The sequence below is a fragment of the Rhodotorula toruloides genome, assembly GCF_000320785.1.
Source record: "Rhodotorula toruloides NP11 unplaced genomic scaffold Scaffold9, whole genome shotgun sequence".
Taxonomy (NCBI): domain Eukaryota; kingdom Fungi; phylum Basidiomycota; class Microbotryomycetes; order Sporidiobolales; family Sporidiobolaceae; genus Rhodotorula; species Rhodotorula toruloides.
The window spans coordinates 447634-460525 of NW_015622969.1; the positions used below are offsets into that span (position 1 = coordinate 447634).

General features: G+C 62.1%; 5 protein-coding genes across 5 annotated transcripts; 4 read left to right on the plus strand and 1 right to left on the minus strand.

The window, feature by feature from the left end:
* Nucleotides 1-636: 636 nt before the first annotated feature.
* RHTO_08110 (homeobox protein OTX) lies at nt 637-3309 on the plus strand (the record flags this gene model as incomplete). The annotated part of the gene is made up of 2 exons (XM_016421764.1): nt 637-1602; nt 1678-3309. 2 exons carry the CDS (start codon nt 637-639, stop codon nt 3307-3309), a joined length of 2598 nt encoding a protein of 865 aa, XP_016273876.1.
* A 400-nt stretch (nt 3310-3709) lies between these two features.
* RHTO_08111 (uncharacterized protein) lies at nt 3710-4453 on the plus strand (the record flags this gene model as incomplete). The annotated part of the gene is made up of 3 exons (XM_016421765.1): nt 3710-3720; nt 3861-4209; nt 4271-4453. 3 exons carry the CDS (start codon nt 3710-3712, stop codon nt 4451-4453), a joined length of 543 nt encoding a protein of 180 aa, XP_016273877.1.
* A 301-nt stretch (nt 4454-4754) lies between these two features.
* Nucleotides 4755-5918, plus strand: RHTO_08112 (uncharacterized protein; the record flags this gene model as incomplete). Its single annotated transcript, XM_016421766.1, has 2 exons — nt 4755-4925; nt 4989-5918. 2 exons carry the CDS (start codon nt 4755-4757, stop codon nt 5916-5918), a joined length of 1101 nt encoding a protein of 366 aa, XP_016273878.1.
* Nucleotides 5919-6014: 96 nt separating this feature from the next.
* On the minus strand, nt 6015-8822 carry RHTO_08113 (DNA polymerase sigma subunit; the record flags this gene model as incomplete). The annotated part of the gene is made up of 5 exons (XM_016421767.1): nt 6015-7099; nt 7160-7373; nt 7441-8008; nt 8082-8252; nt 8320-8822. 5 exons carry the CDS (start codon nt 8820-8822, stop codon nt 6015-6017), a joined length of 2541 nt encoding a protein of 846 aa, XP_016273879.1.
* Nucleotides 8823-9289: 467 nt separating this feature from the next.
* RHTO_08114 (chromosome transmission fidelity factor) lies at nt 9290-12841 on the plus strand (the record flags this gene model as incomplete). The annotated part of the gene is made up of 13 exons (XM_016421768.1): nt 9290-9824; nt 9904-10024; nt 10107-10349; nt 10419-10526; nt 10634-10886; nt 10973-11184; nt 11245-11292; nt 11353-11490; nt 11563-11856; nt 11927-12031; nt 12100-12417; nt 12479-12587; nt 12656-12841. 13 exons carry the CDS (start codon nt 9290-9292, stop codon nt 12839-12841), a joined length of 2670 nt encoding a protein of 889 aa, XP_016273880.1.
* Nucleotides 12842-12892: the final 51 nt, after the last annotated feature.

The following is a 12892-nucleotide window of genomic DNA, read 5'->3' on the forward strand; positions in this document are numbered from 1 at the left end:
TGTTGCTACACTATCATATCACTCGGGGACTGTGTAGCGACGGACGAGGAAGGTCCCGTGTGCAACAGTAATGGGCAGCAATAGGTTTTAGTCATTAGTCGCTCATTTGCGGGCGACCGGGCTGGTCGCGAGTAAATTGCAAGGTCGAGAACCTTGTCGCCCAAGGGTCGCTCGTCGGTTCCAAGGGCATTACTCACAGCTTGTATTCGAGTTTGTATTGCAACTGAATACACCCAGCCGCAGCGAGATCGGTTCCCGCCATCTCCTCTTCCGCACGCTCACACTCGCTGGGGAACTGCTGACAGAGCAGAGTGCTGCTCTTCAGGACTGGACAGAGGAACCCACACCGGAGTAACCACGACTCGCGGCCCGCCCGCCCGCCTCGCCGCCCTCCGTTGTGGGTCCCGGCCCTCGACTCGCAGATCCTCATCGAGCTCGCGCTCGGTCGTGCGAAGTGCGCGACAAGTGCAGCGGCTCTGTCTGAGCAATCAACAAGCCATCACCAACTCGAGCGAACCCGCTCCCGACGACCGCTAGCACACCGCGACCTCGCTCATCTCGCACGCACAGCGCTCTCGTTCGCCTGACATTGCGGCAGAGTCGACAGAGTACTGAAGCACCTTAGACGGCCGCACGATGGCCGCCGCCCTTCCCTCAACCTCGGCTTCATCCTCACACACCTTCCCCCCACCTCCTTCTCACCATCCCCCCTCCGCCTCCTCCTCGTCCGTACCACGCAACTCGCGCACAATCCTCTCCGACACGACCTCCCAGTCCTTCGGAAACCCCAACTCGCTCCCCGGTCCTCCGCCATCACACTTCTTCCCCTCGATTCCCAAGGCTCAGCGGGACAGGGCCAGGCAGGCAAGGTTGGATGCGGCTGCGGCGGCTGCGGCGGAGGCGGCGGCAGCGAGTCCGAGCCCTCCTCCGCCTGCTGTACCCGCCAAAGACGGCATCACCTCGCGAGCGGGAGGAGCGGGCAGCGGCTCATCAGACGACGAGCGACAACAGCGCCAAGCTCGTGCTGAACTCGCCTCGTCCGGACCGTTCGATAACCGTCGACCGTCTGTTGTTGGATCGGGGGTTGGAACGGGCGGGAGCGCGGGAACGAAGAGGCGGTTCAGGGATGTCGAGAGGACGAGTTGGGATGCTGCGAGTGAGCTTGTGCGCATCGAGCGGGAGAGGGAGAAGGAGAGGATGGCGCGTGGCGCTGGCGTCGAAGGTGGGAAGGGCAAGGAGGTGATGCGGGACGAGGAAGACAGGGAGAAGACCCCGACGCCGAGTATGGCCCAGTCCGTCTCTTTCGCCGACCGCTCCCAACCACGCGGAACCGCCTCAACATCCGTCTCACCCGATCCTCCCGAACCCGCCTCCGCCAAGCGCTTCTCGATCGCCTCGCTCGTATCGGACGATGCGGACGCAGATGGGGACGAAGCGATGGTGCTGGACGATGATGCGAGTGTCGTGACCGGCGCGACGGGGACGTCGGCGAACGGTGAAGGAGGGCAGAGTGATGGATCGGCGAAGGAGCCGGCAAAGAAGAGGAGCAGGACGTTGACGACGCCGGCGCAGACGGCGGTGCTGAATGCGCTGCTGGCGAAGGTGCGTCTCACTTCCTCCTCCTGAACTCCTCTTCTTGCTCTTCCTCGAAGTCTGACGAGTTCCCCTCTGACTCAGACGCGCTTCCCCTCGACCGAAGTCCGCGAGGAGGTCGGACGGCAAATCGGCATGTCTGCGCGGCGCGTCCAAGTGTGGTTCCAGAACCGGCGGCAGTCGCAAAAGCGGCAACGGGATCGTGAAGCGCAAGAAGCAGCGGCAGCTTCGGCAGCAGCAGCTTCGGCGATGTCTGCGGGCGTTCATCCGTCGATGCACCACCCCGGCTATCCTCCGCTACATCCGCACGCCTACCCGCCCGGCGCGTACGGCGGGCCTATACCAGTCTACGCCGGCATGCAAGGCGGCAAGCCTTTCCCGCCTCACCCCGGCGCAGTCTACCCAGGCCGCCCCGACCTGCACCGAAACGCTTCGATGGACTCGCTCGGCAGCCAGCAGAGCTACGCCTCGTCCCGCCTCAGTATGGGCAGCAGTTACCAAATGCCAAGCGCACTGCACAGCCGAGACTCGCTTGCGCCTTTGCCGTCCGAACAGCGGTTCTCGAACCCTTACGCTGGAGGCGCGCCGCCATACACCTTCGGACGATCGCCTCATCCCGCATACGGTCCGACCGGACTGCCCGTCCCGCCCCCTCAACTCGCCTATCCCCCGCATCCTGGCGCACCCGCGCCGATCACGACGAAACTCTACTTCCCGCATGTCCCGCGCTCGCATGCTCCGCCTGGCAGGATTCAGGCGGATCCGCTCGCGAGCGCTGGCGCGCCGGACGTCAAGCTTCCTTCGCTGTCGTCCGTCCTTGGCGCAGGTCCCGCCGCCCCTCAACCCGCTCAGCAACCTCCTCCCGCCCATCCTCCCTCGTCAGCGCCCGTCGACCACCAACCCATGTTCAGCCACTCACCTTTCTCGCCCACTCCCACGCACGCGAGCGTGACATCGCCCGTCTCGGCACCTTTTCCGAACCCATCCTTTCAGCGCGCCGTTTTCTCGCCCGAGCCGTCATCCTCCTTCGAGCGCCTCCGTATCTCGACTGGACCGCTCTCTCCTACGTCGGTCGCGACGCCCACACCCTTCTCGCCCGCTTCGACTGTGCCAACCCCCTCGACTGCTGCGACGACTCCAGTCGCACCGGCTCGTCCAGGCTCGACCGACATTCTCGACGTCGCGATGGAGACAATGGCGTACCGTTCCTCAGGCCGCTCGTTACCGCCTCGGCAGACTCTCCCGCCTCTGCGGTCGGTCTTTGGTGATGCGCCTATCGCGACGCGGGGAGGAAAGAAGGGTGGGCCGAGTGAGGCGGACAAGGCGCTGCTCACGCCTATCAGGGCCGACTCTGCGGCTGCCCCGGCAGCGGTGGGACCTCCTCGACTTCCGCCGATTCAGTCTCTCGCCCCAGTTGCGCTCGGCTTGCCCACCACTTCTTCCTCCGGTTCGTCCTCCGCCTCGCCACCCGCGACAACCTCCCGCCCCGCCATCCGCGACTCCCGCGCCTCGACATGGTCCGAAGCTTCTCACGTGACGCGCTCGTCCGCCGCCTCGTTCGAGTTTGGGAAACCTCCGGCGGGGTCGTATCGCGCTTCGACGAGCATTGAGAGGGATGTGGTGGCGGAGAAACAGAGGGGGAGGGAAGCGAGAGGTGAGAGTGTCGAGACGGAGGAGACGAGCGCGAGTGCGGCAGAGGTTGGGATGGCCAAGTAGTGGGTCGGGGGAGATGCTGCGGTTCGGCATGGACACTCCTGAGTGCTTCTTCTTCTCTTCTTCGTTATTATGTCTTGTCTGTCTCTCTCTTTGCTCGTCTTGTCGGAATCTGGATTTGTTGGATAGCGGAGGTTGTTTAGCGTGTTGTTCCCTGTACCCTCAGGTCTAGTCTTTATTGCCATGCGTACTCGCTTATTCTCACGTCTTTGTGAACGTTCTGCCAGCCCTCGAGGAGCAATAGCGCGAGCGAGAGGCGACTTCACCGCTTCACCTCGCAATCCGCTTTCTTCCTGGTCTTCCTCACTCGCTGTTGCTCGCACGACAAGAGATCGCCTCGCTAGCTCGTCGGTCGTACCCAATAGGTTCATTTGGCCCTTCGCGACCGTTCGCTCCGCCCGCGATGCCGTCCTCGTGCGTCCTGTTCCCCTCCCCACTTTCATCGCTCGGAGACGCTCGCAGGACGACAAAAGCTCTAGGGGTTGTGCAATGGCTCAGAAGGGCTACATAGATGCCCTTGGTGCTGACCGGACCGCCTTATCTGCCCCTCGCAGCGTCGACGCTCCGACGTCGTCCTTCGACCCGCTCCCCTCTCCCTACTTCCTCTTCTTCTCCATCCTCGAGCCGCTCCTTACCTTCGCCGGCGCCGCCTACGCGATTTTTACTCCCTTGCCCTACTACATCGCCCTCTACCCGCCCTCTCTCCTTGCTCCACCCACCGCGAAATCGACCCATGTCGCCGCGACCATGATTGTCCGACAGCTCGGGTCCTGCTTCTTCCTTTTTGCGATGATGGGATGCGTCTTACTGCCGGCTATGCGGAGGACGCTGAAGGACAGGCCGGAGGAGCTTGAGTTGCTCGTGCGGGCATACTTGACCTGCCTAGCTGCGGCCGACTTGACGGTGCGTCTCGCTCAACCTCGCAACGCTTCTGACCCATGCTTACCCCTCCTGCGCATTACAGCACATCGGCTTCACACTCTTCGACCTCGGTGTCGAAGGCAGCCTCGCCCCGTCGGGCTGGAACGCCCTTGTTTGGGGAAACGTCGGCATCACGTCGGTTCTCTTCCTCGTCAGGATGTTGTGGATGGCAGGTGTAAGCCGAGGCTCGACGCGACGCGCAGGGGCGGTACGGAAGGGCGAGTAGGCGAGTTTGCCGGCGGAATACGGTTGAGAACCGCCCAAACCTCCTTCACAGGCTCAGTTCCGGCTATACCGCTTTTCACAAGCTGAACATTCCATGACTTGGGACAATCGGGGGTCACGATTCGCGGTTTTGACGACCACGGGACCAAGTCGCGGTTTCATCCAAGCCGCCCTCTTAAGCCGGCTATCCTCCCTTCTGCCTCTCTCCTCCCTTCTCCTCACTCTCTTCGCCTCCTTCGCTCTCCTCGCACGAGACTTACCTATACACGCCCGCTCTATCAGCGCTACACTCGCTCCTCACGATGTCCCACCCTACCGCTGCTCCTCTCCCCACTCCTCCCGCTGCGCCTTCTCCTGGCGACCATTCTGCACGCTTCCTAGAGCACATGTTCCTCCTCAAGATGCAGCAGACGATGGCTCAGCGTGCGCTGAGGTCGTCGTCGTCGGGATTGCCCTTGTTCGCGACGGAGCAGGTGCGTGACTCCCGTCGCGGTTTCGGCGGACTTCGCTGACGCTCGGGTTTACGCCCTCCGTAGCCTCACAGCTATGTGGACGGCAGCGTCCTACCTCGCATCCAGCGACATATCAAGCACGGCTTCGAGAATCTCGAGTCGATGGTCCAGCAGACAAACCTCAGGCTCGACGCCCTCTTCTCGCTCATCGAAGACAGCTGCATGCCTCCCCTCGTCTCGATGCCGTCGAACATGACCGGGACGGCGCACGAGACTGCGGATGACGACTTGCCTGAGATGCCGCCGCTCGTCGACCACGAAGGTCGCCTGTACTACCTCGACGGACGCGTCGAAACGTCGGCTGCTCCTGCCGTCGTCGTCGCTGAGCTTGCCACGACTTCGAAGGACGTTCTCCAGTGGTCGGCGCCTCTTCCTACGTGCGGCAACGTCGGATGCATCGCGGTGGAGCACTCGTCGGTCCTTCAGCACGCCGTCGAGCAGCCTCACGAGCCAGCTACGGCTCAGTCGAACGCGGACGAAGACAAGATGGACGATGAGGTTTCGGACGCCCAGATGGACGACGAGGTTTCGGACGCCGAGACGGAAGGCACGCTTCCTGCTGGCTCCGGCGAAGATGCGGACACCGAGACTTTCGACGAGCCCACGCCTTCGTCGCTCAAGGCTTCCGGTTGGGCAGACGACGAGTGGGAGCCCACCAACGTCGAGACGGAGCGCTTCGTTTACCCCGGAACGTCGAGGCGCCTCTCGGACCGCTCCCGCAAGTCGTCGCCGCACAACTTTTACAGTGGTTTCCGCAAGCCCGATCAGCGCTCTCTCGCCGGCGACGACGCCTGCGAGGACGGCCAGGGCGAAGAAGACCCCGAGATCCGTATCAACCGCATCCAGATCGCGCTCCTCGAGGCGAAGCTCAAGCTCGCCAAGAAGGAGCTCGAGATCGCGCAGAGGAGGGAGGCTGAAGGAGGCGAGTCGTCGATGGACGAAGCCGAGGACTGATGTATTCCGTCCACTGCCTGTTTGTTATCTCTAAGCATTGCTTTCGTTTCCTCGACGCCTGAAGAGACGGACAAAGCGAATGCCTCGTTCCAAACGCTACTCGCTGTCGCTGCCAGTCTCCTTCCTGCCCTTTGCGGCCCAGAAAGCCATCCTGGCATCGGCCTTGTCCTGGCTCGTTTTCTTCTTCTTCTTGGCCTGGCCATTCTCCGACGTCGCCTTCATGACGCGCTTCGCTGGCGGCACAATCAACGCCTCGACGACCTCGTCCGAGTCGACAGATGATCCCGTCTTCGACGTTGCGCGAGACGCTTCGACGCTGCCATCGTGCCGGACGAAGTCCCCGCCGAACCCGCCGAGGACGACATCGCCGTCGGAGCCATGCTCGTCATCGCTCGCCGACGAGTCGTCCGTGACGTGCGTGTAGACGTTGCGTGACGAGGTGGAGGTGGTCGCGACGGAAGGAACGCCGAGAAGATACCGCGAGTCGCTCTCCTCCTCGTCCGATACGGCGGCACCGCGCGAGCCGGTCGTGTCGATGACAAAGCCTGCTTCGCCCATCGACGTGTCGTCCTCGTCGTCCTGCGCGGTCGCATGTGGAGCGAGGGCTTCGAGCGCCGCCTCCTTCGCCTTGGCATCTTCGATCGCGGATCTGTCGACCAGTGGCTGGATCGTGAGGACCTCGCCGCCCTCGGCTGCCGCCTTTTCCGCCTTCCTCGCCGCCTTCTTCTCCTTGCGCCTCAGGCTCTTCTTCTCCTTCTCCTCGATCTTGCGCTCGAGTCGCGCAATAGTCCGCTCGCGCTTCTCACGGTCTCGCGCCTCCTGCTGCATCTTCTTCATGCCCTTCTTGCTCAGGCCGGCGCCGGCGCCCTTGTTCGGGTCCGTTCGGTCCAGCAGGCGCTGCAGGACGCCGTCTTCCCATAGCCGGACGTTGGCGTCTCGCGCATCCGCATCGTGCTTCGAAAGGCCGATGACGGAACCAAGTAAGCTTTGGCTCATGCGGCTCGGAGGGTCGGAGTCGGCATTTGGAAGAGCGGAGGCGGAGAGGGCGACGAGGGAGGGATTTGAGCGAGAGGCGAGGAGCGAGTGCCGCTGGATGAGCCAGGCGGCGAGAGTGTCGAAGCCCCCTGCGAGGGTTTGTCGGACCCGGAGAATGGCGTGAGAGCCACCAGAGACGTCGTTTTCTGCGGGATGAGCGAGACGTCAGTCAAGCACAAGCTCGCAGAGCAGAGAAAGGAACGCACGCGGGTCATTAGGGTCCTCAATCGAGAGGAGGTATGGCTGCTGGGGCCGGAACCACCCCTTGTCGTGCTTGTTGAAGTATCCACCGCGTCCTCGAAGCGTAATACCCGCCTGGTCGTAGTTGAAGTGCTTGCCATACAGTTCGAGGAATTCGACGAAGAGCAGGCCGAGGTTGCGATTCGGGTTGATCGTCGAGGTCTGGATCTTCGGATGCAGCTGCGAAGCGAACGAGCGACCGTGTCAGGAGACTCGTGGAAAGCGAAGGAAAGGGAGCGCGACGCACCTGAAGGAACGAGATGACCATGCAGATGATCGAGTAGCTGCCCAATCCGCCCGTGAAGACCTCGTTCATGCCTCGTTGCGCCAGGAACGCCTTGACCAGCAGAACCATCGACCTCGCGACGCCGTGGTCAACGGGATGAGGCTCGGCGCCGCCGCTCAACTGGCCTTCCTCGTCCTCGTCCGAATCTGCCTCTTCGCCTTCTTCGGGAGATGCGCGCTGCTTCCCCTTCCCCTTCGACACGGTCTTCCCCTTCGAGGGCCCGCCGAGGTCGGCCATCCCCGGCTCGACGTACCCCTCCTCCCTGAACGCGTACTCCTCCAGCATGCTCCTCACCCTCACGGCCGCATCGACACCGTTCTTCTGGTTGACCGAGAGATCGACGCTGAAACCGCCGTAGCGAGTAACAAACTTGACGATCGGGACGCGGGCTTTGGCGATCACGACGAGGGACTGAGGGGCGGCAATGGAGGAGGTGAGGAGGAGGGAGGCGAGGCGGTGGAGGAGGGACGATGAGGGCTTGAGTGGGGGAGAGGGCATGGAAGAGGAAAGGACGACGAGGTCGATGTCACTGTGAAGCGGCGTCCGATGAATCAGTCAGCACTCGCGTAACGATTGGTGCGAAGCCTCGGCTCGCTGCGTACCCGCCTGGCAGGTAAAGTCCCGTTCCGACGCTCCCGAAGCACTGGACGTCGGCATCAGGGTACTTGCTCTTGATCGTGCGGCGAATGAGTTCGATAGTCCACAAGCGAAGCTGGTGTTCGATCGGAGTAGGGGAGATGTAAGTCACGAAAGCGCGACATTCGGCGTTGAACCTGTGTAAGCAACAGCTCTGTTAATGAGCAAGGCTGGATAGAGCCGAACGGGAGGACGGGGACGCACTGGTCGATGGAAGTCTCGTGCTTGCGCCAGTCGACGCCCGGGTCCTCGCACCACGGCGTACTCCGCGCCTTCTCGCGGTCCCGCAGCCTTCTGCTTGACTCTTCCAGCTCCCCCTCATCGAACTCATCGTGCTTCCTCTTGCCGCTTCTCTTCCTCGACCCAGGCGCGCCGTCTCGCGGTGTCCCTCTTCCTCCAGCTGATCCGGTTTGCGGCGGCGGTGACGGCGATGCTTCAAAGGAGATGAAGTCCTCCTGCCCCTCGAACTGCGCGCGAGACGTCGAGTCGGGAGGACCTTCGGTCGTCGCAGGACCCTTGCCCTTTGGTGTCGCCGCCTCCCTGTTCGCCGCGTTCAGCTGGTTCTGCAGCAGTCGCGTTGCAAGGGTACCCTGGCGGGGTTTCGGCGTCCCCTCTGCTGATGTCGAGGCGCGAGACGGTCCTTTGGAGTTTGCGAGCGATGGAGTCGATGCCGCGTCCCCGCTCGAAAGCGACTGCTCGGAAGCCATTCTCGACGCAAGCGCTTCAGACAAGATAGCGGCACAAGTCTGCAAACCCAGCGAGACGCGAGAGGTGAGCGAGGCGAGTGTCGTTCGGAGAGAGTTGCTCGAGTAAGGTCAACCAGGACACCACCGCGCTCTCTGCTTCGTGTGGCTGGCTTGGCCGTGCTACAGTGCTCTCAGACGCCGCTTATACACGCGCACTCTCCCAAGTCCCGTACCGGTGCGTCCCCTCCCCTCCATGACCTCAGCTCGCCGACAACTCGCACATCGCACGGACTAGCGGGCCATTCGACGCGTGCAGGTGCACAAAGACACTGTACAGAGACGCTGGAGCCGCAGAACTGACCATTCCACGCCCTCTCCCAGGTTGACACCAGGTCGCGTCTCGCCCCACCTCGACTTCGTCCGGCTCTCCTCGCCTTCGAACCGCTTGCAGAGGCTCGTGCAGCTGTTCATCTTACTCTCGCACGACCATGCCGCCTCGAATCGAGTCGTCCGACTCGGAAATGGAGATCCAGGAGACGAAGCCGTCCACCTCGACTCGCACAACTCCCGCCCGCAAGCGCAAGTCCGTTGCGCCCGTCGTGACACTCTCGTCTGACTCGGAGGGGAGCAGTGAGGACGAGAAGCCCGCGGTCAAGAAGAAGAAGACGGACGGCGGAAAGGCGGTGGCTTTCAACGGCAAGGGGAAGGGGAAGGCGACTGCCACCAAGGGCAAGAAGGGCAAGAAGGGCAAGAAGGAGGAGAGCAGCGAGTACGAGGGCGAGTCGGCGTCGTCTGACGAGGCCGAACAGGATGAGGGAGATGAGGAAGAGGAGGAGGACGTCAAGCCGAAGAAAAAGGTCGCAATCTCGCAGGCTTCCAAACCCAAAGCGTCAACACCCGCGAAGAAGGGCGCTCCAGCGCCGAAGAAGAAGGAAACGAAAGCGGCAGTCGACGACGAAGTGAAGGATGAGAAGCCCAAGTTCAAGTGGCAGCCCAAACCGCGCGCTGGTCCCGCCGCACCAGGTGCGTTCGCATTCTACACTGCCGTTTGTGCATCCCTCTGCGAGGTCACTCAGCTGATGCGGCAACACCTCGCACAAAGGCTCGAAGGACATCCCCGAAGGCGCTCCTGACTGTCTCGCCGGCTTGACCTTCGTCTTCACCGGCGAGCTGGAGAGTCTGTCCAGGGAGGAAGCGCAAGACCTGGCGAAGCGTTACGGAGGGTAAGTCCCTTGCCAATCTTGCCTGAGGTGAGACTACCGGTCAGGTGTCGCTGACTGCCTTCCGCTTCGCCTCCTCTTGCAGTCGTGTCACCACCGCCCCATCTTCCAAGACTTCCTACGTCGTCCTCGGCTCCGACGCCGGTCCGAAGAAGCTCGAGGTGATCAAGAAGCACCAAATCAAAACGCTCGACGAAGACGGCTTCCTCGCGCTCATCGGCTCGCGGCCGGCGAACCCGGATGACCCGAAGGTCAAGGAGGCGAGGAAGAAGGAGGAGGCCAAGATCAAGGAGAGTGCGAAGAGTCTGACGCTGGCGAAGGATGCGCCGTGAGCTGCAGCTTTCAATGCTTGCGAATCCCAAGAGCTTGCGATCCTGACGCAGTGTGGCTCCCGCAGGGAACACATGACGCAGCTCTGGACGACCAAGTATGCGCCGCAGAAGCTCAACGACATTTGCGGCAACAAGGGCGCGGTTGAGAAGTTGAGGAAGTGGCTCGAGTCCTGGTGCGTTAAATTTCGGCTCCCTCTCTCTCTCGCAGATCGCGTCGTGCCTGAACGTACGGTGTACGCCTGGTCTTTGACAACGAAATTGACGCGATTCTTCCTCGCAGGCCGAAAAACGTCGCCTCCAACTTCAAGAAGCCCGGCCCCGACGGCATGAACATATTCCGCTGCGTGCTCATCTCTGGCCCTCCCGGTATCGGCAAGACGACCTCTGCACACCTCGTCGCCAAACTCGAAGGTTACGACGTCCTCGAGCTCAACGCGTCCGATACGAGAAGCAAGAAGTTGCTTGAGGAGGCGTTCAAGAGCAAGGTCACGGACGCGACGCTGAGCGGGTTCTTCAAGAAGCCCGGCGAGGAGGTGCGTCCGCATGCTACTGCAGCTCCAGCTCAACCTATGCGCTGTGGCCGAAGCTCTTAACTGATCTCGACCGTCCCGCCCGACAGCACGACCCGTCGACTGGTCTTACCGTCAACCGCAAGTCGCTGATCATCATGGACGAGGTCGACGGCATGTCTGCAGGCGATCGCGGCGGTGTCGGTGCACTCAACCAGTTCATTAAGAAGACCAAGATCCCGATCATTGCCATCGCCAACGACAAGAGCAGCCAGAAGATGAAGCCCCTGATGAACACTTGCTTCCAGATGAGCTTCAAGCGGTGCGTCCCACGACAGTTGCGACGAGACTTGCGCGGTAGCTCACGCTTTCATCGCCCCAGCCCGTCCGCACAGGAGATCCGCTCGCGCATCATGTCCATCGCCTTCAAGTGCGTTAGCAGCCATTCAAGGCGCTCTCTTCCGTACTGACAGCCTTGTGTAATCAACAGGGAAGGCCTCAAGCTCGACGCGAAGGTCGTCGACCAGCTCGTCGCCGGCTCGAACTCTGACATTCGCCAGATTGTCAACATGCTCGCGACGTACAAGCTCAGCGCCAAGGCTATGAGCTACGACGAGGGGAAGAAGCTGTGAGTGGCGGACTCTGCCGTTTGCCTCCGACTTGACGATGAGCTTACTTGTCGGTCGGCTCCTGCTCGCAGCGCCAAGATGAACGAGAAAAACACGATTCAGACGCCGTGGACGCTCTACAGCAAGCTGACCGGCCCGCAAGCCTTCTCGCCCGTCTCCGGCATGACGCTTAACGACAAGGTCGAGATCTACTTCCAGGACCACTCGATCATGCCGCTCTTCGTCCAGGAGAATTACCTCAAGGGCGACTTTGCGCGCGCGAGGTCCGAGACCGGGCCGGGCAAGCAGCTCAAGAGGCTCGAGTTGATGCAGAAGGCGTCTGAGAGCATCTCGGACGGAGACCTCGTCGACGCCATGATCCACGGGTGCGCGCCGATCCTCCCAGCGAAGTTTGCCAGTCAGCTTACTGAGATCTTGCTTGGTCCTCGTGCTTAGCACCCAGCAGCAATGGTCGCTCATGCCCCTGCACGGCATGCTCTCCTGCGTCCGCCCCGCGTCTTTCACGTACGGCTCAGGCGGCGGCTATCCTAGCTTCCCTGCGTGCGTCCCGTCTTCATTCCTACACTGTCATGCGAGAGTAGACCGCTGACGACTCGTCCTTGCCGCAGCTGGCTTGGCAAGAACTCGACGCAGGGCAAGCTCGGCCGCCAACTCAACGAGATTCAGATCCGCATGCGTCTCCGTGTCTCGGGCGACAAGCGCGAAATCCGCCAATCGTACATCCCGACTCTCTTCCCACGCCTCGTGCGGCCGCTCATCGACCACGGAACGGACGGCGTCGAGGACGTGATCGAGACGCTCGACCAGTACTACCTCAGCAAGGAGGAGTGGGACGCGATTGTCGAGATGGGCATCGGCGAGGGAATGGGCCAGGAGGAGGTGCTCAAGAAGATCCCGGCGCAGACCAAGTCGGCCTTCACTCGCAAGTAGGTCCCCGTCCCTCCGCTTCCACTGCTCGACCTTAATTCACATCCGTATCGTCACCAGATACAACTCGTCGGACCACCCGATCCCGTACTACAAGCCGGATGGCGGCAAAGCTAAGGCGAAGAAGCTCGCGCCGGCCGGCGAGGCGCCCGACCTCGAAGAAGCCTTCGTGCGTCTCCTTCCTTCCAATGCAAGCGAAGGTGCGAATCTGACGTTCATCGCCTACCCCCTATGCAGGTCGACGAGGACCTCGACGAGGCGGACGCTGAGGACGATGCAGCCGACTCGGACTCTTCGGCGGGCGACGTTGGCAAGGACAAGCTCATCAGGGCCAAGAAGGGTCCGGGCGCTGCAGCAAAGAAGGTCAAGGCAGCTGCGGGCTCGAAGGCGGCGCCGAAGGGCAAGGCCGCCGCCAAGAAGTGAATGGAATGGCCGGAGTCGAGGAGGATGTGGTGCGCTTGTTCACGTCTGGGG